The sequence below is a fragment of the Pteropus alecto genome, unplaced genomic scaffold (genome assembly GCF_000325575.1).
Source record: "Pteropus alecto unplaced genomic scaffold, ASM32557v1 scaffold155, whole genome shotgun sequence".
Classification (NCBI taxonomy): Eukaryota; Metazoa; Chordata; class Mammalia; order Chiroptera; family Pteropodidae; genus Pteropus; species Pteropus alecto.
The window spans coordinates 19,423,469-19,447,063 of record NW_006438113.1 but is presented as its reverse complement, the minus strand read 5'-3'; the positions used below and the strand labels follow the sequence as shown (position 1 = coordinate 19,447,063).

The 23,595-nt window shown below is 40.4% G+C and overlaps 1 protein-coding gene across 1 annotated transcript; it reads left to right on the top strand.

Moving 5' to 3' along the window:
- Positions 1-6: 6 nt before the first annotated feature.
- Positions 7-23,356, top strand: ZNF365 (zinc finger protein 365). Its single transcript, XM_006915598.3, has 5 exons — positions 7-145; positions 1,872-2,627; positions 14,182-14,362; positions 20,734-20,771; positions 21,495-23,356. The coding sequence occupies exons 2-5, from the start codon at positions 1,885-1,887 to the stop codon at positions 21,913-21,915; spliced, it is 1,383 nt and encodes a 460-aa protein (XP_006915660.2). The 5' UTR covers positions 7-145; positions 1,872-1,884; the 3' UTR covers positions 21,916-23,356.
- The last annotated feature ends 239 nt before the right edge of the window (positions 23,357-23,595 follow it).

The following is a 23,595-nucleotide window of genomic DNA, read 5'->3' as shown; positions in this document are numbered from 1 at the left end:
CCGGCGCCGGGGTGCGCGCGGGTGGGAGCGGGCCCGACTCAGCCTGATTTACGGCTCTGCTGAAAACCGCTCTGCTCCCGCAGCAGTAGCACCGGCCGCGGCGGCAGCAGCAGCAGCAGCGCCTACAGCTGCAGCAACAAGTCGGGTAAGTGGTAGCCGCGGTGCATCTGCGCCTGCGGCCCGGCCCAGAGGGTGCGGTGAAGGGGGCCGGCCGGGGCTGGGCGGTTGGTCCCGTCCCCTCACCAACGCGGGGAGTTGGGCTTCTCAGCCCCCACCTGCAGGAACTCGTGTGCACACGAACCCACTCTGGCACCCAGGGCTGGTACGCCGCGGGGCGGGGGCGGGGGGACCCGGGACCGAGGCGGGGTCCTTGCCAGCCTGACCTGCTCAGGCAGAGGCAATTAGGGCTTTTCCTGCTAACCCTGTGGACTGGTGTTTCCGCTGGGCCTTTGAAAGCTTGCGTACTCCCGGAGTGCGTGATTACCCATTTCTCTACTAGAATGCCACCCCTTTCCCATTGCCCCCTAAAACCCGGACTTCTTCCTTTACCTCTCGCCTGTATTTGGTCAGGGTTTGTATCCCATCCCAGAAAAACGATGGTTACACAGCCCGGTGTAGCACAGGAAGAGGTTCCCCTCTCTGAGTACCAGAGGCTTGTTAACCTGGAAGCTTTGCCTAGCTGTCCGGGGACCATTTGCACCTCTGCTTTTGAAGAGGTTTAGGGCCCAATAACAACACTTTTCAGCCTAGACCCTTAGCTGAGCTCCCTCTTTTGGGGGCCCAATCCTTCTTACACTTAAGTAGAAATCGTTCCTGGCGGAAATAGATATATGCTTCTTGCGCAACTAGGTTGCTAACAGTCATCTGTTGCTAAGGCTAAGATAAATTCCTACAAGGAAATAAGAACTTGCTTTTTTAAAAAGAGTTATGCTGATACCTGCTTGGTTCAAACATTGGCCATTTCTGGAGGTTGTCATTTAATGTCTAGAGGTTGATCCTTAAAATAGGATCAGAGACAAGGCAAATACATTCAGAACACTTTTTTTTTTTCCAAGAACACTTTTAATAAAGTCTTGGCCGTGGTCCCACTTAGGTCAAATAGTATTTGACACATTGAGTTTCCAAGTTTTAGTAAAACTGGAATATGGGGGCCGTTATTGTTACGATAATACTTTGATTTATGCCATTACAGCAGTAATCAAAGGACAAAACTAAAGGCAAAATCTCAGGTTGAAAACTTTTCAGCTGATTGTTTAATGCCACTGCACCTAGTTTGAGTAATGTCTTTTCTGTTCTTGAGGAAAAATCACTGAGCTTGCTCTCTTTGACAATTCATGCTGAGTTTTTCTCATTTTTTGTATTCATGCTTATCAGGTTGTCAGTAAAATAGGGCACAGTTTTGCAGTTAGTATACTAAATTCAAGAGGGCAGGAAACTTGAATCTACTTCTGGATCTGCCATTTTCCATCTGGCTTTGAATTAATTACTTTATCCTCCTTGCTCCACTATTCTCATCTGTGAAAAGGAATGTTACCTACCTTCCTCCCCGCCACTCCCCCAAGACAGGGGCCTGCAAACTTTTTCTGTAAAGGCCAAGTAGTAAGCATTTTTTTGGCTTTGCAGGCCATAGAGTCTCTGTCTCAACTATTCACCTCTGCCTTGTAGTATAAAAACAGCAGTAGACAATACAGAAATGAATGGATATGGCTGGATTTGGCCCAGGGATTGTAGGTTTTAATTGTCACATAAGATGTTATGTGCAAAAGTCATTTGACACCAAAAGCCTCTGCCTTCATGGAGATGAGCAACAATAATCATTTCAGTAGCATTTTAAAACAGACATGTAAGCTGTTTTATTTTCCCCTACCCAGGACTTTTAGAGTAATGCAACAGAAGGCTTTTGAGGAAAGCAGATACCCCTGGCAGGAGTCCTTTGAGAATGTTGCTGTGTGCCTGCCATTCCGCTGCCCGAGGTGTGGAGACCATACCAGATTTAGAAGCCTGTCGTCGTTGAGGGCCCATCTGGAATTCAGTCACAGCTATCAGGAAAGAACCCTCTTGACAAAATGCAGCCTTTTTCCATCCCTCAAAGACACAGACCTTGTTACTTCCTCAGAAGCCCTGAAACAGGGAAAATTGCAGAGCTGTGGCAACGTGGTGAAGCAGAAACCGAGCTATGTTAACTTGTATAGCATTTCGCATGAACACTCCAAGGACAGAAAGCCATTTGAGGTGGTGGCAGAGAGACCTGTATCCTATGTGCAGACCTACACTGCAGTGGATCTCCGTACAGACTCGCTGGATGGGCCGCAGTCGAGCCCTGGACTTCCCACTTCAGACCCCAAAGCTGCTTTTGAGGCCCATGTCAGAGAAAAATTCAATCGGATGGTCGAGGCCGTGGACAGGACCATCGAGAAAAGAATCGATAAACTCACCAAAGAGTTGGCCCAGAAAACTGCCGAACTGTTGGAAGTTCGAGCAGCTTTTGTCCAGCTGACTCAGAAAAAGCAAGAAGTTCAGAGGCGAGAGAGGGCCCTAAATAGGCAGGTGGATGTGGCCGTGGAGATGATTGCAGGGCTGAGGCAGCGCCTGACAGAATCCGAGGAGGAGCTTCTCAGGAAAGAAGAGTAAGTGGCTCTGAAACAAGATGCTAACCTGATTGCTTTAGGCACCTTCCCCCAAGTTACAAGTGAATGTTAAGCAAGGCTTGGTTTTTATTACTTGCAGATACCTTGGCTGCGTTTTCATTGATAGAGCTGAATGTGGGAGGTACAAGGCTTTTAATATTATTTGCCCTCTCTCAGTATGGTCCGCAGCCTAGCAACATAAAAGTCAAAATACCTAATTCCTTCTCACCTTAGAAACTGTAAAGTACAGATAATGTTTTTAGAGAGAGGCGTAGTGCATCGTTTCTGTGGTGGGCTCCATTCCCAGCAGCCACTGGTGAGCTGGGGAATTGAATGAAAGGGCAGAAAGGGCATGTTGGGGGAGCCTTCCTTCTTGACAGTCTCCATGTAACAGAGTTAAGAACATGAGGTGCTGTCGTATTCAAGTATAAAAATATGCTCTAAGTACAAATAATTTTGGTTTCTTTGCCATTTTGGATTATCTGCCACTGTTAATTAAATGTCGATTGCTGAGACTCCATTTAATTATAATTTTTTTTTGGAAGGAGCAAACATTAGGAGACCCAGAGGAAACTTTCTGATATTGCTGTGCTTCTATGATTTAAATTTTAGAATTTTATTTTTGTAAAATAATATGTCATCCTATAGTAAGTCATGCCTGCTTACAAAGAGTTGACACTGGTTTCAGAAATTATACGTGATCAGAGAGGCTAATATTTTAAAAATCATCAGGCTTGAAAAATACGTCCTTATCAGTAAGTATAGATTCAACACAAGCCAGAATAGTATACATAACAGTGCAGTGAATTTCCCAAATGCAGAATGTTGGATTTAATTTTAAATGGAGTCTCAGAATTCATAGAATGAAAGGGCATGAAAATTGATAAATACTCTAGGAGGAAAGTTTCCAAATAATTTGAGTTCTGTTATAGAGATGGACTTCATTTCATACTTTCTTTGTCCTGTGGCAGTCTTCTATTTGTGTTGTCTCTTAAAATACAGCAATTAAAGCTTATTCCATTTGTTAAGAGGCCGAGAAACACTGTATATTAAAGGAATCATCACCTGCTGTCACTAAATGCTTACATTCTACAGAGAAGGAAAAACTGCTCTGCTCAACTAGACATTTTTTAGATTACAGAGTGAGGACAGAATTGAATCAGCCACTGATTTAGTTTGCTCTTAGGGAGATGTTCTCCAATGAAAATTGTTTATCTCTTGGCTTCTGGTGTTTCCTGGTGGGAATTTAGTGCCTTGACCCATTACTGCCACCAGGGTGACTAACATTGCAACACTGGAAAAATGGCAGATGGGGTTGCCCTATGTGCAGAGAAAAGCTTAGAATTAAATTTTATGGTATTTCTGTTTCATTCAAAAGCAGTGGATTAAAAAGGTAACCAAACTAATTGTTCACACTTACTTATTTGTTGTATTTTATTTATTATTTACACAAGTTATAATGGATCTGAAATTCGAGGTAATAGTTGCCTGGAGTATGAGAAGATAGTATGGGGACAGGGAGGATGGAGTGGTTAGAGCTAGGTTATGGTCAAGGATCTAACTTTTACTTGGGGCGATGGGTTCAAAGATGCTTTAATATTAAAAAGAAGTGGTTAACTCACTTAAGAAAAAGTGGGCCATGCATGAATTAATAATGATAATGTTTTATTGTTAATCCAGGACCAGTTGAAAAACTAATATGAGCTTGTAAAACAAAAATTAACAGGGTAAAATTGTATGTGTTAAAAGTCTTCCCTGCTCTCCAAGTATACCCTACCTCATTCTTTGGAGATAGCCACTGTTTAGTTCAGTGAATGTCCTTCTAGACCGCTCCTGTGTGCATACAGTTACCTGTACTTTATACATACATACATACAGAGTTACTGTGTTTTCCCAAATGGAGTCATGACAGGGACTGTTCTACCACTTATATGTGGAATTTGTCTTGTTTTAACATAATATGTTTTATGTTATCTTTCATGCACTAAATATAGAGTTATATCAATTCCTTTGGCTATTGCATGGTATTCCATGGTGTGGATGCACCTTGATTGATTTAGCTTGTTACTAATGAATACATGGTTTTGTTCCATTTTCCAAGTTTTAAAAATAGTGCCCTTGTTAATATCCATATCTATCTATCTTTGTTCATATTTCCGTGAGTATATCTGAGGGTAAATTATGAGTTAATTTTTAGTATGACATTTTTTGGACTACCAGGGAAAAAAAGAAAAGCAATGACATTAAAAAAAAAAAAAAAAAAAAAAACCACTTTAAATGAGAATACAGTGAAACTGTGTTAAACTTTTAAACGTAAAATAAACAGAGTCTTCATTTTTTTAAGGTTTCATTTGGCCTATCCCATCAGTTTCTGTGTTCAATCCTCAAATAATAAATCTTTCTGTCCAGAATATAGGACTGAAAGAGTCTTGTTTCCAGGAAGGACAGTGGAGCCCTTGGTCTGAGAGAGAGAGACTCAGTGTCTCTCAGTGTCCAACCTCCACGCCACTCCCCCGCTACTCCTCCTGAAATGGGAATGCAGAGCAAGCCAGCTGCTCATCTGCCACACCCTTGAAACCAGGTTGATTTGACTGAATATGCCTGGCTGGGCCCTGCCGCTTCCCTCCTCACCACTCCCTCACTTCCACCAAAGAAGTGACCTTTCAGATAAGGGAAGCTGCTGTGTGGCCAGGGCCATACCAAGAGCTGTGCTCTCTTGCTAAACCCTTTCAAATGGGTTCTCAAGGCCCATTTGTGAGAGAAAGTAGGTTGTTACTGTCCCATTCAAAATTGACTTGAACTCCGGAGACCCTTTGAGACTTGGTGGATTCAGTTGAAAAAAAAAGCAAACATCTAGTATTTAACATTCACATTAGATTTTATTGCTTATGGGTTTTTCTCCCAGCTTTAAAATCCTTTCTTTCAAACTGAAATAAAAGACTTGAGGGCCAGTTTTGCCCTGAGACCATCTATAGACTGAAATCACCTTGGATTATAGAAGTCACCTACATGCTTTTTAACAGAGATTTGTTTGAATTGACAATATTTTGTGTTGGTAAGTCTCATTGTACCTTTGTAGAGAGGTATCTACATTTCTGGAGAGCAAGTCCATAAAAGAAATTGCTCACCATCTTAACAAAGTCTGTGCAACTTTAAAAGTCCTATGAAAACAGGTATTTACTTATTCAAGAGTATTCCGTGCTATAGGGTAGCACTGCCCGTAATCAGGTAAATCAATCCTGGCCAATCTTGCAGTAAGGTAACCCTTAACGGGAAAGGGTGGATGTGTACAGGAGCTGATTCCTGGTGGAGCTGGTCACCTGGGGTTTGAAGAACATCAGTGTAATAACAGTAATCCTAAATTTAGGTAATTCTAAATCTCTGTTGGTAAGGTCGGAAAGTCCAGACTGAGCACCTGTGATGAGCCCAGCACTGTGCTAGCTGTGTGAGGGGAACAAAATTATTGGTATTTTCCCCTAAGGAGCTTATACTCCACATAGGAAGAATAACAATACCCATGAACACGTCCATGTTCAAACCCAGAGTAGTTTGAACAAGTGCTAAAATACAAGCCATGTTTTAAGTTGGTAAATAAAGATTAGATTTTTCTACGTGAAGAGCTACAATGAGGGAGTGAGGATGAGGGGCAGGATTTGCATTGGTGGCCATATAGTGACATTGAAGGACAGCAGAGAGGTGACTGTTAGAGATGACCCATGAGAGAACTGTGTAATTTTAGTACTAGAAGGTACTCCCTGTCTCCTTCAAGAAAACACTCTCTTTTTACAGATCTGGAATATAAGGCCCAGAGTAGTGGAATGACTTTACCCAAGGACAGAAATTCAGTAGCAAAGCTGAAACTGGAACCCAAATTCCCCGTCTCACTGCCGACTGCTTTTTCCATTCACTGTGTCTCAGCCAGACTTCTGAGAATGTGATACTTGCTCTAAGTGTCAAGACTTAAGTAATACCGAATCTGGCCCATTTCGGAATGGGCTCCTTTGCTATTTTGAGAGGGCTGCCAGAAAGACACCATTTATTTTTCTGATGTGATTAAAGAAAATGTCAGCTGGCATCAGAGGTGTTGGAAAACTGGGAAATGGTGGCGTCATTAAGTGTGGTTACAATATTAAGCTTCCGGAACACCAGCCCAGGGCTTTTAATTTCCAACAAGGGCTTTTAAGTTGACTCTCGGCACATCCGTGCCCAGTCAGGGTGGAGCATGTGCCACTGCCAGCCTCGGGTTGTAGTGAGGGGCCTCTTTGTAATTCTGCTCTAATTTCTAGACTGCTACCTTGTGAGCTACGATAGGCAGAATCTTTTCCCTTCTTCCTTCATCATTTGCCCTGTTCCCGGCTTGGAGTCAGCAGAAGACAACTCTTTATTGCGTGCCTGCTGAGTGCCAGGTACTGTTCTAGGTTCCGGTCAGACAGTGGTAAACCAAATGAGTCCAGTTCTTGCTTTCATGACAGGAGTAAACCAGAAGGTAAAACAGACGTTAAATCATCTCTATGATAAAAGAGGTGTATGGGGTGGCCTGAGCCAGGTAATAACCATTTAGGTTTCTATCCTAAGCTGTCTGTGGAACACTGGCCTTTGAAAGGAAAGTTTGACTTGGTAACTTGCTCTGCACAACAACCCTCTTGCTGCTTAATTTGTCTTTCTCATTTTTGATCACTGAAGCAGTGTGTTGGAGACTCGGTTTCCAGACTGATTCATAGCTAGGAAGCTGGCCAAGAAAAATCATGTTAGATGTAGCATTCAATGAGACAGGGTGGGGTCTGTTCGTTCCACATTTTAACGAATTTGTATAAATGGGGGTCCTCTCTTTCCAGGCTATGTTCCATGTAGACTTACACACTAATGTAGGAAAAACTGGATGTCAGATATGTTCTCTGAGGGATGACATGCGGTAAAATTTGGAGACCCAGGAAAATTTTCTATTTTTCTGCCTCTTGCTCCCTCCAACTCCCTACCCATCTCCGGCCTGAAGGGCTTAGAATATAAGCATTGATTTACTTAGAACCAATTAGAATAATTTGACTTCTTCATTATTTTTCATTTCCTTGGTGAGAAATATGTATACTTTTTGGTTTATTCAAAGCCAATAAGAAAGATGAGGCAAAGGGCTGACAAAAGTAGAGATGTGATGTGGCCCCAGATGTGCAGCAGGTGCAGATTCTCCCCCATGGGGCCCCGTGGAGTACACGAGAGCCGTCTCCAAGCTCCGAGTTTGCAGCGTTTCCCAGTGCTTAGAGACGGTCGAGTCTGGCTTTGGGATTTGCCTTCTGGCTGACATTACAGTCTGTCTGAGGTACTCTGTGATCAATGGCTAGCCTATTTTTAGCTAGAGGTATTTTTACCATTTCATATACCTCTGAAGAGGTTCATAAATCAGTAATGTAAAATGAAATTTAAAGAACTTGGTAGAGCTTTCGCCTTTGGGACGAGAAGCTGATATTAAAGTGTTGTTTAAAAATAGAAGAGAGGCATCAATTTTAGATAGCACCCCACTCCTGTAGGAGGTACCTGTATCATAGGTTACTTATTGTTTTTATGCCCTAGTACTTACCTGGAAAAAGGTAAAAAGAAACCTAAAGATCTTATCATCAGTTAAAGATTTTCAACTAGAAATATTGCACATTTCAAGCATTCAGCAGAAATTTGTTGATCCCCTGTTGTGTGCTGGGTTCATGTTAGATTCTAGGGGTATCACAGTGAAGGAGCAGGCAGGGTCCCTGATTTTACTCACTGGTTTTACAGTGAGTGGGTAAATGGCACTAGTCCTCTGCAGCATGTTCTGTGATTAGGTGCAAGGTTCTGTGGGAGAACACAGCAGATCGCCTGACCTACACCTAGCCACGTGTGGCTAGCAGAAAGCTTCCAGCAGAAGAGCCTGAGGTTGAAGGGATCATTAAGAGTCGGGCTTGGAAAAGGTACGGGGAGGGACCCTGGTGGAGGAAGAGCATGTAAAAAGTTAGAAACTGGCTGATTGAAGAGTTCACTGATGCTGGAGCAGAGAGGGATGTGATGTGCATTAATGAAGCCCAAAGAATATGAGGCTACAGGATGGCCATGAAAGCTGGAAACAGAAGAATGGTCATAATAAATTGTCCCCGTTGTTGTCCCCATTAACAATGCATAGTTCAGTGCCTGTGTAAAATAGAAATTAACACCACCATTTATGTGCATTTGCCTCTGTCTCTATGCCTGCTACTAGGTGTGTTGATAATATGTCTGTAATTTTTCTGAATTAACCTGTCTTTAACCCACCTCAGAAAAAGTAATTGAGGGGGTAGAAATCAAATAATATCTCTGTTTCAGACCTTATGACCATTCCGTAAATGAATGAGTGCATGAGTGAACAAATATCTTTTCTAAATAAAGCTTTGATTATACTGAAAGGGCCTTTTCACTCAGTATTCCCTTATATTGTGTTTGTTTCTGAATGTCCTTGAATCTCGGGTTGTTGACAGATTTCCAGGTCTGCAAGTCATTCGGCAAAATATCGAATTCAGGCCAGTTGCTTGTACTGTACTGGGATTTTTTTCCTTTCGTGTCAAATATTGCTTTAAATAATCATATTTCCTACTGAAGTTTAAAACTTCAAACCTTGGATTTAGTCATATTTAACCTTTTTAAAAAATAAATAAGAAGTCAAAGTTGGGGCTGGAAGTAGCCTAGAATCGGTTAATTTCCCCAAAGCTGGTTTATACCCGCATCCTGATTGAATTTCACTCAGGTTTGCCCTTCTCATCTGGCCTTCAGCTTTCACACTCTGTTCTGAATCACAGGGTCGAGAACCTAAAATAAAACTACACAAGTTTTTCTTTCTACTTTTCTATCTGATAGTGTCATATTTTTCTTTTTCTTAGTCACATTCAACTCAGCTTTGTAATTACACATTTATTTTAGTATTTGTTGCTTTTAATGTCTGCTTTTTCCCTGTATCAGGGCTTAGCATACCACTGGTCACATCCAATCTTTGTGGAGGCCGTGAGCTGAGAACGGTTTTTACATTTTTAAATGGTTGAACAAAAGAAAAATTATAATTTATGGTAGATGAAAATGATAGGAAATCCTAATTTCAGTGTCCATAAGTAAAGTAAAATAATACAAAATAAAGTTTTACTGTTACAGCCATACTCATTTGTTTACATTTCATTTATGGCTCCTTTGCACTAGGCATAGTTGAATAGTTGTGACAGATTGCATATGGCCTGCAGAGCCTAAAATATTAACTTCCTGGCCTTTTTCAGAAACAGTTTGCTGATCCCTGGGTTAGACAGTAAGTTTCATGAATATAGCCATGGGTTCATGAGTGCCCCAGCACTGAGACCAATGCCTGGGAGCATTCATCAAATGTTTGTGGAGTGACTGAATAACGAAATAAACAAATATATGAATTGTGGCTACATCTTACTCGTGTTCTAGCCCACACTGTCCACCCTCATCAGAGTTTCTGGATCACCCCAGTACATAGTATGGCAGTAATTCTCAAACTTTTTGGCCTCACTTCCCCTTACACTCCTAAAAAAAAAACAAAACAAAACAAAAAAACCCTAAGGTCCCAAAAAGCTTCTGCTTGTATTATTTTTATCTATCTATATTTACTGTATTAGAAATGAAAACTTAGAAATTTTACAAACAATTCATTTACAAATAGCAATCTATTACTTGTTAACATAAATAACATATTTCTATAAAAAATAATAATTTTCCTAAAAACAATTTAGTGAAAAGAACGCCATTATTGATAAGTTTTATAAATTATTTTTAATGTCTGGCCTAATAGAAGGCATCTGGATCTCGTTAGCTCTTCTGCGTTTAATATATTGCAAATGTGTTATTATGGTTGAAGTAGGTGAAGAAAATCCAATCTCACATGGATATGTAGTGGACAGTGGAAGGGTATTTTAACAGCATTTTCAGAGAATAGTGGATATTCTGCTTTGATACTTTGCCAAAATTTGACAATTGGTAGTCTCTTAAAGGTTAATTACAACGTGGAATCTGAAATCATATCAGTGAGTGTTTCAGTCTCCCTCACGTTGAAATCCGTTGGTCTCTCTTGCACTTTGAATGGATACTTTACTGTTTGGAGTATAATTATTAAAGAAGTTACAAATGCAATGTAGTTAAACTTCTTTTTCATTCAGGAAATTCCCAAAATCCTCTGGGAAATCAGAGGTGTTTCTGGATATTGTTAATCCAGACTGAGCAGGATGTGAAAGGGGGAGCTGAAGTCGCACACACATGCGATTCCGGTTAGTCACTGGGTTTTGTTACTGTTTTTATCTAATACAGATACCCAACCACAATCTCTGTATGACGAATTTCTCCAGCCCTTGTCTTATGTAACTTCTCTTTTAAAATTATATCATCAAGCTTGTTTTAACTCTTTATTTTTTAGTTGACGTGAAATGCCCATAAACTGAAATTATGTTAGGACTGGTGCCAGGTTGGTTGAAAAATACAAAGGGCATTAACTTCTCAGCATCAGGGCACAAGATAATTAGATGAGGGGGAAGTTAGAAAAAGATACTTTTCTTCTACAACATGATATAACACTCCACAATTTGCTAGGATCTTAATGTTAATTCATAAAAGTTTTATCTGGAACCAGTAGCAAAACATAACATGATTTAAAAATACAGCTACAGTCATAAGCTGTATTGCATTCAGGTTTGTTTTCTTGCTTTTAAGATGCTAATCCTGTGGGATTAAGCTGTTAAATATTTCTGCTTTATATTCTAAACTGTACAGCTGGAGAGCCCAAGAATAGTAAATCTGCACAGAAAAAAAAAAAGACCGGAAAAAATATACCAGAATGTTGACAGTAGTTACCTCTGGGTAGTGGGATTATGGTTCATCTTTTGGTCTCTTCCTTGTCTTTTTTAAACGTTAATTACAACAAATATTTAATATTATGTGCCATGTATTGTATCGATTGAGGGGCTTAGAGCAGAGAACACAAAGCGGATTCAGCCCATGTTCAGTTAGAGCTTCAAGAGAGGTCAATTTTCATATTTCTTATGATAAGTGTGAAATCTTTCTGTAATGAGATAAATATAGTAACTATTATAAACCTAAGTGAATTGAAAGAAATACACTGGCTTTTTTTCCTTTTTTTTTTAGTTGAGGAGAGGGTTGTGGGTTTTTAGTTGTTTGCCCTGTTAAGTACAATTCAGAGAGTGTTTCATGATTTGAGTATCCTAAATATCACCCAGTAAGTGTCTACAGTGGGCTTGACTCCGAATGAATTGAAGCCTTAATGTTGGAAAGGGGAGGGAGGAGCCATTTTCTGGGCTGTTTTCAGCGGTGCTTTTAAGCGGCGAAGAGACTCTGTCTAAAGAATCTCAGCCATAACTAGGAACCATGAAGCAGCAGAGTGTGGCACTCAGACAGACCCTCCACTATTTTGAGGCTAGTTAAGGTTTGTGACTCACCTAGGAGGCAGATCAAAGCCAAATGAGGGTAGAGCTTGAAAATTGGCTTGTGGCCATGGCCTGAACAGCATAGAAAGTGCACGTCTTCTCTGCAGGGCTTGTTTGGAAACATCTGGAAATAAACTTGAAACTTGATGATGAAAGAAAAACTCCTTTACACAAGGACTCTTATTTCTCTCATGTGGATATTTCTTGACTGCTGAAAGATAATGGAATTTTACGGGATTGGGTTTATGTTTGATGCTGGATAGGAAACTGGAATAGTAGGGCCTGGTATAATGAGCAATTCTTTGAGTAAATCACTGTGAGAACCAGTCTCTTTTCTATTTTTTACAAATATATAATTCCCAGGGTTTTGCAGAGACATTTGACTCAGTAGGAAGTCTCAGAAAAGTTTCAGTATGGCCAAGTGTGACATATTTGTGAGAGAAAAATCATGACTAATTGTGAAAGCAGCTCACTGACTGTCATACAGAAAGGGGCTGGAGGCCCTGACCAGCTAATTTGCAAAACCTTTCTGTGAAACTGTGACTCCTGAGCCAGACTTCCCTGAAGTTCTACTCTTAAGAAATTATGGAGCTCGGTGGAAAATAAAGATCAAGTGGAGGTTGAGAAGATGCAGAGAAGGCAATGAATTTAATTATCTAGAACAATTACATGAGGTTAGATTAAAAAATGGGATTCATTTATCTAAAATGAAAGAGGCTGGGGAGCGGCAGTGATCAAAAGTGTTTAGAATCTTGCTTTTGCTTAAGCTGGGAATGGCCAGAAAATACTGTATTCAGCAGGTGATAATATTATGGAATTCATTAGCCCCAGTGGGGGTGACAGAGCATACAGAGGGTATGGCTGAAAGGATCTTCATGATTTCTTATTCAGTGAGGCAAATCAGATGAGAATTGTGATACTGTACAGCTGCTGGTAGTGCTGATTACCTGGAACTTGTCCTGAGAAAAAGGCCAAGCACCTGTGTGTGCGTGTATGTGTGTGTGTGTGTGTCTGTGTGTATATTTGTAAAAATGATTGTAAGGATAGCTACCAAAATGTTAATGGTGATTGTCTCAGGATAATGGGGTTTCACTGATACTTTCTTTTTTATATTTTTAATGTGTTTGAATTTTTATAGAAAACTTTTATTATTTATAAATCAGATCATTCTTGCATTAACAATAACAATAACAAGAAAATATAAAATAGTAATAAAGTCATTAAAAATTTTCTGGATTTGTGAATCCACAAGGCCTTATGTGGATAAAGGAGTATTGTTTGAGGTATTTTGCTCAACTTTTTAGGGAAGGGCAACCTGCACATTGCTTCTCTTATGTCAGCTAAAATAGTTTTCCCAGTGGACCTCGGATTTACTTCAAGATGGCATTTCTTGAGCTGTTTCATTCTGAGCTCAGAAGTCTACAATTGGGCAAGGTGACTCATTGTATGAACTTTGATGCTCAGCATGGCTTCTTCCATACCTTCCCTCCCTGTAGCCTTTTCTTTCCCAATAGTTAGACTTTTAAAATGTAAGTCATAACTTTTCTCAAAAACATCCAGTGGTTTCCCATCTCATTTTTAATAAAATCCGGGATCCTCCAGTGACCTGTGAGGCCCTCCCTGGCTCCTGCTGTCCTCCCCATCCCCCACTCTGCTCTGGCCACACAGGCCTCCTCGCTGTACCTCAGACCCATTTGCACATTCCTACTAAGTTCTTGCCAGGTATCTGCACGGCTTATTCCTTGCTTCCTTCAGGTGTCTGTTCGAATGTTACCCTTTGCAAAAGGTCATCCCTAACTTTGCTTTCTAAAATATCAGTCACTCCTTCCCTTCCTCTGTCACTCTGTCCCCTTGCACCCCCTTTTAGTTTTCTCCTTAGCACTCACCACCACCTGATATATATATTTGCTTGAATATTTTATGGTGACTGTCTCCTTCTACTAAAATGTAATCTCTACATATAATCACTAAAAAAGAATTTTATCTCTTTTGTCATTGCTGTGGCCATACTGCCTAGGGTAGTACCCGACACATAGTAGGCACTCAATAAATATGTGTTGAATGAATGAATTCCTGTCTCATCTCTCCATTTTGTTTTCTGACATTTTTCCTTGCAGAGAAGTTGTTACATTCAACCATTTCCTCGAAGCGGCAGCTGAGAAGGAGGTTCAAGGGAAAGCTCGGCTCCAGGACTTTATTGAGAATCTCTTGCAACGGGTAGAATTGGCGGAAAAGCAATTAGAGTACTATCAAAGCCAGCAGGCTGCTGGCCTCTGCCAAGATGTCAGTGAGCATGTGGTAAGTCACGCAGGTCCAGCCACTAAGTATAAGGTCCTTTGGTATGGGGAGTGACTTGTAGGGACTCTCTCGACATCATTCGAAAGCACTGCCCTGGCCGTGGCTGTGTTATGGAAATGATACAGGTGAACCCAAGGCACCTTGAAATAAGCAAAATCCCAGATGCACAATCTCCAGTTCTTTTTCACCCTCCAAAGTAGAGCCAAGCTGAATTGGTAGAAATATTTTTATGTTTGTAGAATAAAACTTTGAAGTAGCCAGAGAAATCATCTGTCCCAACCATCACTGATGTTCAGGTAGATTGGAAGATACTATCGTGTTTCGGAACTTTTCTAGGGAATCTTACGAAAGCTTTAACCTTTCTCAGTACAGCAAGATTTAACCACGTACTTCTTTTTTCCCTTTGTAGGAAGGAAAACACTATTCAGTAGTCTCTGTAGGTTATGCATTCTTTAAGTATATTTTCAAAAAGACAGAAAAATTCACAGATGATAATTCTATTATGGAATAAATTTTTGCATATAAGCTTGCATATAGTTGCCGGGGCTTAAGAAACTGCCAGAGTCCATATGAGAATCCTGGATGTGGATGAAGGTCCAGACTCTCACACTGGCTGGATCAAGATTCCCTGACCTCTTTGGAGGGCAGGGGGAGGTACAGATAACCATGCTGTAGGTGAGGGATGTGGGTGGTAATTTTTGCCCTCCATAATTTTCATGGTGGTCTAAACAACAAAGCCAAAGAAAGCATTTTTGAAACCCCAAAGTGTTTTCATTTTCAATAACGTTTTCATTATTTATTGAACTTTATTTATGCTTACGTCCTCCCCAGAAGATTTTAAAATGATTCTTTAATTTACCCCCAAATAGAGAGATATATATATATGAAACATTTATGCTAACCAAAAGTTTAGGTTGCTGTTGGTTGACAAAAAAAGTTTAGGTTGAGCATTCTGAAAGCCAAAACTAAAAAGAAACATAAATAATAAAAGGAATGAAGTAGAAGACAGGTGGGCAAAAGAAGAAAGACTGGAGAGGGAGAGAGCCAGACAACAGGGAGGAAAAGAGAGAGGGAGGAAGGAAAGGCGAGAAGAAACCTTACCCAGTGTTTACTGTTAATAATGTGCACTCAGCCTTAGAGCAGTACAGTAATGCAGGCTCCAGAACTTTTCAGTCAGAAACAAAGTAGACTGGAAGGAAGTACATTTGTTACATCTGTGAGGTTTCTGTGTTCAAGTAGTTTCAGCTACATGACATATTTATTGTTTTCCAGGTGGGTGTCTGTGGTCTTCCACATAGAGCTCTCCTGAGAGGGAACCTTTACCCCTTTCCTCCATCCCTCTGTTACCTCCTTGGGAAACCGTGAGCGTGTCCAGTCGTAACGTAACTGCAGCTGGAGGGACACGCAGTCCTTTCTTTTCTTTTTAGCTTGCCTTCTCTCAAGAGAGGCTTGTGGCGTGAGGTCACAGAACTGAGATGTGAGGTGAAAGGCCTGGCTTCCTGATCATGCCCACAGTTTGTCTTATTGGGCCTGTAATTCTTCTATACAATGAAGTAGTTGGACTAGATGCTTTTAGCCTCTTAAATTCTCTGATCATCACCTGACTTTAGTGGTTAGGAATTCTAAAATGAAAATGTGGCATTAGTATTTCAGTCTTTTGAATTATAAGTAACCTGGAGATAAGACATATGTAAAATTCTGCTCTACTAAGCCAGGAGGATCTTAGAGAGAAAACAATGGAAGGCAAGGAGGAGGAAAAGAATCCCATTAATTCTTTCTTATTTATATTTCTGTGCTCACTTCCTCTGCTCAGTTTATTTTTCCAGGCTGAAAAATTGAACACCTTTTAAAAGACATAGCCAGTTACTATTTCTCGTCATGTTGTACCATGTGATCAAAAGTTGAACAGCATCTCTGCTCTTCTAAAATTATATGTGTGCATGTGCACACAACATATATACAGGCACACATATATACACATAAATACACATGTGTACACATATACACATGTAAACATACAAATATGGTAGGAAATTAATAAATATTTATGTTTCTGTCCTCTGTGTTCCAAACATTACATCACCTGCCTTTGTCAGACTTGATTTACCTAGGAGAGAATTGTCTAATTCAAATAAAATGCGGTTAAGATTATAGCAGGGAATTTGGAGGTGAGAGCTCTCTGCGAATAGGGCATGATTACACTGTAGAGAGGTGAACTCTAGTGGAGGGTGCGTTCTTCACCCTGAGAAGACCAAGAATGAGGTGTTTGATTCCTGAAAGGATTTAGCAGATGTAGTTTCCCCTGTTTTCATGTATAATGCTTTAAACTCTGCTTTGGACCATAATGTACCACATTATGAGACAGTCCACAGACCCTGAGACCATGTCCCCTTTTTACTTAGTCTATTTCATCATAATAATGTACATTCACCTATGAAATTAGGAGCCGTGTCTTTGTTTTAATGGAAGTACTAAGTCTGGCCTCTCAGGGTGTCTGTGGCTCTAGATACACAGACGAAGTTGGATGCTTTTGGCAGGAAAAGTTTGAAACGTCTTTATTAACCTCTTTGACCCAGGCTTCTCGAGCCTCAGCCCCACTGAGGAGAGCTCCTGGCCCCAGTGTACCCAAGATGGAGCAGAACATTTTAACTTACTCCCCTTACACCTCAGCTCCTTCCTCAGAACCGTCGGAAATGCCGTCACCAGCCTGGCCTGACTCTCACCATCTCCACTAAGGCTACACCAAAAAAAAATAGTCCTTCATCTCTGTTCTTCCACCCACACCCAGTTCCTCCCTCTCCTCTTTCCTCTTTTTCTCATTACCACCTCCAGATAGCAGTGAAATTTCGAAATTGATGTATAAGTTGATTCTATGGTGTCTTCTAGCTTTAAAATTCTTTTGTGCTCTAGAAAAAATTTCTTCCCCTTCACATTTAGAACCTTTTTTTTGAAATAATGTTTCAGCATCTGTATCTTTCCTTTAATCCCCTTGAGCATTTATGTTCTTTTTCACCTGGCCAGTTTCTAAAAATGTAGTGTGCTTACTCAGATATTTTGTCTTCATGCTCTGAAAAATGCTGTCGAATTAGACACAAAGTGACCTAATATCCCATCTGCCAAAATCACTGACAGAACTGCTCACAGGGAAGGTCATGAAACAGCTTGGATAATCTTATTTTAAGCGTTGCATTTATATCCTGCAGGTTGCTAAATTAGGACTAGCAGTAACTCATTTAACATTTATTTATTGAGGATGCAACACTTACTGTGCGTTGAGGGAACTGCTGTGAATTAGATAGATATGGTCCCTGCTCTCAGTGAAGAGGGGCACACAATAAACAAATAACAAATGTAATTTTGTATAGTGATAACTACTATAAAGAAAAAAGTAAAATGATATGTTCACTTTAACTTTAGTGGAAGTTAGGAAAAACCTTGCTGAGAAGGTGACATTTGCACTATGACCTGAATAACAAGGAGGCAGCTCTGAAAATTTGGAAGTGGAATAATCTAAGCAAAAGAATAGGAATTGCGAGTGCCTTAGGAGGGAACAAGCTTGGCACATTTGTGTGGTAGAAGATGAAGTCAAAGAATTGGGAAGGATCCAGATCATGCTGGGGCTCGTAGGTCACGTAAGGAGTTTGGATCTATTCCAGAGCACAGAGGGAAGCCATCGACTGGAAGATTTTAAGCAAGAGATGATCTGTGTTTTAAAACAGTCACTCTGGCTGATCTGGGGAATTGACTAGAGGGGTACAAGAATGAGAGGTGGGTTAGAAGGCTATTATGATGTGGCAAGTGACAGGGGACGGCATTTTGGATAGAGGGAAGGTAAAGAAAAGTGACGAGTATAGGATATGTTCTGGGAGTAGAATTGACAAAACCAGTTAGCTTTGCTGAAGGATTAAATTTAAGGGGTGAGGAAAGAGGAATCACGAATGAACCTAAGGTTTAGGTCTGAACAATTGAGTATGCATTTTGCTATTTACACAAAGGGGAAGTTGGATGAGGGCCGGGTGTCCAGTTTCCTCAAGCCTATAATAACCCGAGACACCATTATTGTGTTTTAGAAGTACTTAGACTGGCTCTCAGTGCAAGGTTATTTATATTTTTCCTTCCTGGAGCCTCAATCACAGACACTCTTGATCTCCATCTTCATACTCCTCTCTTCCTAAACAAAACAAAGACAGACTAGACTAGGAGAAATGGAGGTAGGTAGAAAGGCTACGCAGGAAGAGCCTGTCCATCTGCCTGAGGCTGCAGGAGCCAGAAGGAACAGTGGCCTCTTGTGTTCACGAGGAGGAGAGCATATGGAATTCTGTGGTGTGCATAACCAGTCCCACCCCAAAACTCATAATCTGTAGGATCCCTGGAGAAATTCTGATCCAGACATGGATTCCACTTAACTTTTTGTGTGTACACTTCCTTGCTCTTAAACTTATATACACAACTCATACTTTTTTGGGAGGCTGTGCAGAGTGAAGGCTTTCTCTGTCTTGGAATGTGCTAACTTGGATTTGAAGCCCAGCCCTAACGCTGGTAAAGCATTGAGGCTTTGAACCGGCTACTTTTCTCCCTGAGAAGTTTTCATATCTGTAAAATGGGGATGATAGTGCTGACCTCACAGGGTTGTTTTGAGAGTCAATTGTGGTTGTTAAATGGTTAGTATTTTACCCAGTGTGTGACATCTAGACATGCACAATTTATGGTACATGTATATATGTGTATATGTGAGGTTGATGGATCATCTTTACCCATCTTTATTTATGTATTTCCCTTTTTGTAAAAAGGTAAATTTTTCTCTTTTCCTGAGGTCTCAGCAGGGTCTATCAGTGATAGGCATAGGAGCTAAGGTTGTAGTTATTAAAACATTTTGGAAGTCAGGGACTCCTTTGAACATTTGATAGCCCTTTTCTCTAGAGAGGGGTCTCTCTTTCTCCCCTTTCCTCTTGTCTCCCTCCCTCCCTCTCTGAATTTGGCATAAAATTCCAAAGGGCATTATGTATACATATGCAGTAAGTCATCAAACTATATGCTTACATACACAAAGTGAAAAAATTTTTTTCTGCCTCAGTAATAATACAGAAAAAGGAGGTAGGAATTTAAAGGAAGAAAGACCCATAATTATTTTTTACAGTGTACACACACTAAAGTCCATTCAAGGAGTTCAACTGAGAAACCCTTATTGGTGGTGGAAGGGGGCAGAAGGGCAAGAAGGTTGAAACGCTTATGCTTTGGAGGTTCCCAGAAGCTGCCTGCCTGGCGTTTATCTGAGCCATCTGTCTCATCCTCCTTGTATATTATATAACCTCACAACCCTAATGCAAGGAAGGTGCCTTTTTCTGTCCATATTTACTAATCTCACTAAGAAGCCAGCCAGTGTGAACAGAGTCAGCAATAATGCCGACTTTTGTCAAAAGGCAGAAGGCAAATCTTGCCTTCTTGGGGACATGACCCTCAAAAGTTTGTTTAAGAAACCTTTCCGATTTGCTCCTGACCAAAGCTCAAGCTGCAGATAGATGGACCGCGCCAGTGATCCTCTTATGCTGAACTTGGTTTTTCGGGTTATTTGAGTATAGCAGGAACCTGTGTCTGGGCCACATTGTGCCCCAACACCAAGATGGCCCTTTCTCCACATCTTCTGTGTCATCCTCATCTTCTATTGGTCTGTCTGCCACTTCCTTTAGTGGAGGCTACACAAGGAAGGTCAGGAACAGACAGCTGGGAATACTCTGGGTTTGCCTATATAGTGGTTGGTGACACCTGGATCACAAAATAATAATTATCAATTTATTTTGAAAATGATATTCCTAGCTTGACCACAAAAGTACATTAAGATATTTTATTGGGAGTGGAAAATAATCTCAGTGATAGATGGCTTCAGGAACAGCGGCGGAATTGGTTACTGTTTGTATGCTCTCATTTTAGAAATGATGTATTTTAGGCAATAAACATTTTAGGCCAATTTTCCCCTTAGTTGATACACTATGACCAGCCACAGCTATAGTAAATTAGCTGCAAATACAGCCTGAATCAATCAAGAAATAATGGCGCATCATTCCAGTTTTTAAAAACATGTTTCTTCAAATGTTGCTCTAGTAGGGGCTCATTGCCTTTTTAAAATTTTTGAGATCTGCTGATATTGGCTTCTTGGAAATCTCAGAAAGGGAGCTGTGGAGGCTCCCTGAATAAACAGAGGCCGGGTGTGAAATGTGCTTGTTGACTGCTGCGATGGAGGTGCCGTGGGCAGTGCTGCTGACAGAGGTTACTGGCTTCCTTAATGAAAATGCAGTTTCTTAACCTATAAGCAAAATTCTAAAAACTAAATCCAACTTCAGGTGAAGTAATGTTTTTTCTTGTTTTTCCTTTAGCTTACAGATATCTCCTCAAACAGGAAATCCAAATGCCTGTATGTATATCTTTTTATACTTGGGCCATTTGATAGTTTGCATGATATGTTTTCCTGATACATTTTATATGGCCTCTATAATATAAATGGACTTGAGAGTCTCAGGTGAAAATTTGCTTGCTTATGTACCTACCTTTCTAAAATGTGGATCTAACTTTTAGCTGTACTAGTTGTCTATTAGTATATGTCGGTATGATAGTACTACAGAAGTATTTTTATGGTATTATGCAGTATAACTTTCTCTTATTGAGGCATAGTATAGTCATAATAGCTCTATGGTTCTATTAATATCATATGTATACTACATTATACATACATAAATTTATACTATGAATCATATACTTTGTAATAGCTACACTACAGATTTCTCTAAGTCCCCTAGTAGCCGCTTAAAGACTGAGATATGGGTTCTGCTCCCATCTTCTCCGTAGACCAAGTGTATATATTAACTTCGGTAGCCACTTAAATCTTTTATGCCTCAGTTTTTATTACTGGTAAATAGGACTAGTAATATCTCTCTGAGAGTATAGTATCATAAGATCACTTCACAAAGGCCGCAGGAATTTTTGGAAGAAAAATACCATTGTATATTATTTGTTTTATTGGCAGCATTATCACTGCTCTAGCATGCAGGAGCAATTGTGCCGTGGGTAGTTTTTAATCTTTAAAGGTTTTAAAGAAATCTTTCTGTTCATCTCCCTCCTCCTGCCTGACCATCTGTAGAAGCCGAGGGCACCTGCATTCAGTGTGTAACCACCCCGATCTCAAGACCCATTTTCATCAAAAGGGAAGGAGCTACCTGAAAAAAGCCAAGGATGACAGAGCCAGCATGCAGCCTGCTAAATCCAGTCATGAGCAGGCCGAGTCCCCAAGAGAACTCTGCAGACTACCGAAGAAGGGGGAGCCTCTGGGGTTTAGTCGGAAAGGCAACATCAGGCCCAAAATGGCCAAAAAAAAAGCCAACAGCGCTCGTGAACATCATCTAAAAGGGTGGGAGGCTCTGGACTACCATTGCCGGGCTTTGGGGAATGTTGTTCTGGGGGCCGACAGTAATGTCCTTTTGGACATATCCCGTAGTAAGACACAGTGGGAAAGCGAGGGGTATAACACATTTATTTCCTGTCCATATAAGCACGTGGACTAACTGTAATTTAACAAACTGGAATCTCGGTGAACCAGAATTTTACTACAGGCCCCTTATAGAACCAAGAAGCAAATTACAGAAAGAATTTAAAAAAATGAAAGGAGTCTTGTCCCAAAATTTTAGTAAAACAAAGCTCCAATTTCTAAAATAGTTAGCCCAGTCTCCAGTAGCTTCCATATCTTGTGTTCTAAGCAGTGGTGATTGATTCTCAGACCCAAGGCCACACAAGATGCCAGGCACTGAAAAAAAATTCATCCGTGCTCACTGCTCTCTAAACTGTGGCACAAGGAACGGGAATATAAAGTTCTCTTCATTGCAGGGAAATAAAATTATTTCTGTTTGTTTTTAACCTTCCGCTCAACTAATTTGAAATCTTCCAAAATAAGGATTCCTGTTTCCCCAAGTATTCTGGTTAGTCAAGATTTCAATGTTTGGGTTACTTCGGGGACTCGTTTAGTTAGACTTCAGTTCTCATTTTGATGGACTGTTTTCCAGTTTGTTTGATTCAGGTTTTTTGTTGCCCTGGGCGCATGTTTACTTGGGTTTTAGTGCACTTCTGCTCACGTCTCTGGTTGGATTTTCTGCACCCTTAAGGTCGTGCCGCCAGTCTCTACCTTAATAGCTGTGTCTATGGTTCTGGTTGCAGAGGGCCAAAAAACCCTTTTGATCAGCACCCATCAGGAGTTCAGGGTCTGAATGGTTGGATGCCAGCGGATAACATGTAGTGCATCAGTGCATCGTGAGCCAGCCTGGAGACACCGCAACCCTTTCCCAAGACCTTACCTGGCAGTGTCAGCAGCCTCTTTGTTGGCTGTAGGCATGAATTTCTCCTTGCTGGACTAACGTTTTCACCTCCTGCTGCTCCTGTGCCCTTTTATGACTAAAATATACATTCTTACCTTTCAGCCAGGTATCCGAAGTGTACATAGTACACTGCTTTCTAAAGTAGTTTCTGACTTAAACTGTGCACGTGGGATCCAGAATCTGAGACTGTCTTCCTCTTCATCCTTAAAATGGCCTTTGTTTCCACAAAGAACCATCTGTTAAGAAGCTCCTGCTTTATGATTTTCTTCAAGAAAATCCATGTTACTTTTTTAAAAAGTTATCATTAGCATCGAGTCTCCTGCAGAGTTTACAAGTGCTGGCATCCTTCTGGAAATAAGAGTAATTACATCCACAAATATATACATATATACATATATCTATAACATATACAATATATATGTCAAGTATATTAATAATTTATTTTTAAATACTCATGGAAAAGGTGTGTGTGGTGGGTGGTTTTTAAGCTATCTGTGTTAGTTGATATAAATTGAATTCTATAATTTTAAAAATTAAAACTGTAACCTAATTAGTAGAATTATGATTGTTATTGCAATAAATGTCAGATTAGCAGTTTATTAAAAATAGGTAATAAAGCAATTACTTAAAAATGCCAGTAAATTGAAAAGTGTAACTTATTATTATATAAGCATTTTGAACCTATTATAGTGAAAATGTTGATTTTTGAATCTTCACTTTGACTTTTGGCTCATGGGGTGGGCCATTCATGTGGTGTATAGACAACTGTCAAGTGGGAAAAAACATTTCTGTGAATATCACTGTTTAGGCTAACATTGTAAAAATCGTAATGTTATGATTATTATTTGGAGAATTAACTTTCTCCAAGGTTATTTA